Source organism: Fusarium oxysporum, chromosome VIII (genome assembly GCF_013085055.1).
Source record: "Fusarium oxysporum Fo47 chromosome VIII, complete sequence".
In the NCBI taxonomy this organism is placed as follows: domain Eukaryota; kingdom Fungi; phylum Ascomycota; class Sordariomycetes; order Hypocreales; family Nectriaceae; genus Fusarium; species Fusarium oxysporum.
The window spans coordinates 297,061-301,280 of NC_072847.1; the positions used below are offsets into that span (position 1 = coordinate 297,061).

Sequence of the window (4,220 nt, forward strand, 5' to 3'; positions counted from 1 at the left end):
AGTGGGTTGTCCGAAGTCACATATATGCAAAAGCTCTCAGACGATATCATCATCTGGTTGCTGGACCGCTGCCCTGGAGAAAGCACTCTGAAGAGCATTAAAATAACGCAGCCGGGTCATCAGCAGGGCTTCTCACTTGGAAACAAATTGACAGCGAACAATAGCGATCTTCAGTTCCGCTTCTTACCAACCCAACCAGGCGTAAAGCTGGAGGATATCAAGGGAGATATGGCAGTTAGCAAGTCTTGGACGGACCATACTGTACCACCCATCTACCATTGGCCCTCTCACACCCTCCTATCGCAAGAGTTTGCCCGTCAGAGTGTCCTGGCGCTTCGAAAGCCGAACATCTTCGAGTGGGCTGGCGATGATTCAAACCCGGACCCCGGAGGTGTCCCCTCTTCCATTCTCGGTTCCCAGCTCTCTACCGCTATACTCAAGCTGGACTTTAATGTACCTACGTCTGATTCTGCACCCCTACTTGAACCAAGTTTGGATTATTCGGTAAAGCCCCCAAGACCCGGCATTAGAAGGCTTTTCATCCCCCCGGCAGAAGAGAGTCCCCAGAAAGCTTCCTTAATCGAACTGCAGGTCTCGAGCGTTAAGTCACACGAGAGTAGCGGATCGCTTCCCACTACTAGAATACCACTTGGGCCACAACCGGCCCCAGCCCCTGCGGCGATATTGCAGACGACTGATGCGGCTCCAACCTCACAGGATATCTTTCATCGATTACCACGACGGCGAACATGGTATGCTATAGTCTCACAAGCCGCAGAGGCAAGGACGCGAGGCCGTTGACAGTCAGCGAAGGGCGCCGAACAGATCTGATTTTTGAAATCAAGGAAGTCAACCCCTTCCTAGTTTGGATCCCAACACAACTGGAAATCATAATTCCAGTGTCCTTCGCCTCTGGCTACGTCCCTACCGGTGTTAATGGGAGCTTGCCGACCCTCTTGAGCATCCACGGTACGCCAATGAATCCTTGTCTACCTACCGTAGAGCCACTAAATCGAGGGGCGTTTTGGTTATACGATACGCGTCTCGCACTAGGCACATTATTCGACACAAATGTAAAGAGTTGGGCCAATAGATACTACGACGTTAGTCGCTCTGAAGAGGCTCATCTCCAGGTTATGTTGGTAGTAAGGTTAAAGACTAGGTTGGATCCCACACTATTCGAGCTGGTACCCGGACGGGAAATAGACGGAACATTCCTGTTGAACGGAGCAATCATGTCGGCCCTAGCGGAGGGTGAAAATGGGAAGAGGGTTGACTTTAATCTGTTGGGTTGGGATCAAAATATAAAAAATAGGAGCCAAGTTAAGACTCTATCAGTTATTAGTTAGAAATTTTATTAAAAGTATTTTTATTTTATCTTTTATATCCTTAAGTTAGTAGTAGCTAAGAAATGAGATTAAGTATTTAAATAATATAAAAATAATAACTAAGGGAGGAGGTGTAAACTGTAAGTATATGCTTTAGGCTGTCAACATAGGTACTAAAAACACGGTAGGATCGAGAAGGTTACTTAATATAAACAAACTCAATACAAACAGAAATTGGCCACAAACCGGCCCATAGAGGAAGCGTTGAGTTGGTACAGCTTATGGAACAGATGTGACGGGCTGGGCGAAGAATTTATAAGTATTTCTTTTATATTCCTACTTATTTAAAATTTATTATAGCTATTATTACACTTAAAATACTAATTACTAATAAATATTTATTTTAGTTATTAAAGAGCCTATATCTTACTAGTATTATAAAACTTCTTATATAAAATTAATTATTAGTAAGCTATTAATGTAAATAATAATTATTAAGGATATATAACTAGACTAAAATGTAAAATAGGGCCTGTTTCTGTCTTTAATACTTAAGTAGGCCCTATATGCCTAAACAGCACTGCCTGTGTATAACTATATAAAATTGCATTTAAGCATAAACCTATAAGGCACTATATGCTTTAAATCTATAGTATAAAGTACCCCGCACAGCAGTTAACTGCAGGCAATAATTAATTAATATACCACTGCTTATTATTCCTTTCCTTACCGTTAATTCTTTTAGCACGCTCAGTGCGACAACATTCACCCTATTCACCATTCATCATCATCCATCGCATCATCATGGAACCTATCGGCCTCGCCATTGGAGTCGTCGGGCTTGTCGGTCTCTTCAGCTCATGCTTAGAAGCCGCAGACAAGGTGCAGGCCTACCTGTCATTCGGGACGGAATCTGGTGTGCTGGACGCTAGATTCAGGGCTACCAAGGTCCTTCTTGAGAAATGGGGCCGACGTGTGGGACTTGAAAAAACAACTCTGGCAGAAGACCATCATCCCGCTCTCGACGACCGCGATATAGCGGCGGCAGTAGAGGATGTTCTCCGGATCATCAATACCATATGCGAGCCGAGCAACCAGTCCATACCGCAGTCAAAACTGACCCCTTCGCTCGTCGACGGGGTTTCCTTAGGATCCATTGGGCCCCCGTCGCTTCATGGTATGAGGAGACGGAAGCTGACTTGGGCCCTCTGGGGCAAGGGAAAGCGGACAGATCAAGTCGAGCTGCTCGAGACTCTCGTGCAGCAGCTGAATAACTTAGTGCCTCCCGATGCAACTGACATGCTATCTTCTGGGAAGGCCCCGGGTCATGCTTCGCTCGCGGAGCTACAGCGAATCTTGGCGCGAATCGAGGAGGTGCATAGAGGCAGGTCGCCAGCTGAGAACTTCTAAGGGATCTGAGACTAACATATCCAAGCTGAGACGCGACGAGAAGTCTACTCCTGGCTTGATCGCTCAATCCCCAACGAGCACTATGACGACTCCATCCAGAAGAAGCTAGTCGGCACTTGCGATTGGATCTTCGAACGGGTCGTGTTCCAGAACTGGCTGAGTTCTGAATTCACAGTTGGCGCGAAGCTGCTGTGGATTAACGGACCAGCAGGATTTGGCAAGACTATTATCTGTGCAAACATCGTGGACCACCTCGTGCCCACTCTTATGACACCCGTGGCCCATTTCTTCTTCTCATCCGAGCTCGAGAACCGTGAGGATCCTTTCCTGGCTATACGGTCATGGATTTCCCAGATCGCCTCGCAGCACGAACCCGCATACAAGCACGTCCGTCGGGTTTGGGAGCAGGACTTAGATTTCGTCTCAACACGCTTGACTGCCATCTCTCTCTTCGCACAGCTTCTCCACATTGTTCCTAACTGCACACTCATTGCTGATGGTCTGGATGAATGTACCCACTTGGACGACAGCAATGCTTCGGTTGCCAAATTCCTTCGTATCGTCGCAGGCGCAGTTGATGGGACTAACACTAGAGTTCTCGTCGTCAGCCGTGATGAGCCCCAGATCCGCCACGCTATCACAGATAACGCACTCTGGAGCTTCGACGAATACAAGATATCGCGCCATGATGTTCGATCCGATACGGCCGCCTATTCTAGGCATATCATCAACAGGAAGCTCCCAAACAAGAATGACGTTGTCCGGTCGACCCTCTCCGAAGCGATGGCTGATCGATGTGAAGGCCAGTTCCTCTGGTTGAAGATGCAGGAGGAGTCCCTGAGGAAAGGGTTGAATATGAAGCAACTCCGTCGCGCTATCGAAGAGACCCCGGCTGGGCTTCACGGATTGTACGACCGAAACTGGAGTAGAATTAAAAACTGCCGAGACCGTGAGAGGATCTTCTCCCTGTTGCGCTGGGCTGCGTTCGCACTACGTCCACTGACAGTCTGCGAAATTACCGAGGCGGTTCTCATCACTGATTCGGACGACCTTCCGGTAGATGATCTGCCTGACACTGTGGATGGTGACTATGTCGACAGCGAGATAGTTGATCTCTGCGGCCCCCTCATCCAGGTCAGGCGCCAGAAGTCGGACGGCTCTGCAGGCCAGCAGACGGTGCACCTGGCGCACTTTTCCGTCAGGCAGTTCCTGCTTGTTAACCTCCCAACACCAGGCTGGATATCAGAGAACGAGCGCTTGCGAGCCAACTACCAAAACACTCTACTCGCCAGAGCCTGCCTTTACTACATCAACTTCGAGCGTGTCTGGCAGGAAATCACAGATCACGCATCTTCTCTCGGCACGGCGCTCCGCAACTATGCAGCAGGGGCTTGGCATCATCATTTCAAGTCTGGTATATGCAGCGACGAGGAAATGTTGACCCTTGCCATCCGATTCTTTGACAGAAGCAGTAAGACCTGG

At 48.4% G+C, this 4,220-nt stretch overlaps 1 protein-coding gene across 1 annotated transcript; it reads left to right on the top strand.

The window, feature by feature from the left end:
* Nucleotides 1–2,132: 2,132 nt before the first annotated feature.
* Nucleotides 2,133–4,220, top strand: FOBCDRAFT_112274 (uncharacterized protein; the record flags this gene model as incomplete). Its single annotated transcript, XM_054706388.2, has 2 exons — nt 2,133–2,702; nt 2,769–4,220. Coding segments are annotated over 2 exons (2,022 nt in total), but the record flags the coding sequence as incomplete, so codon positions are not given.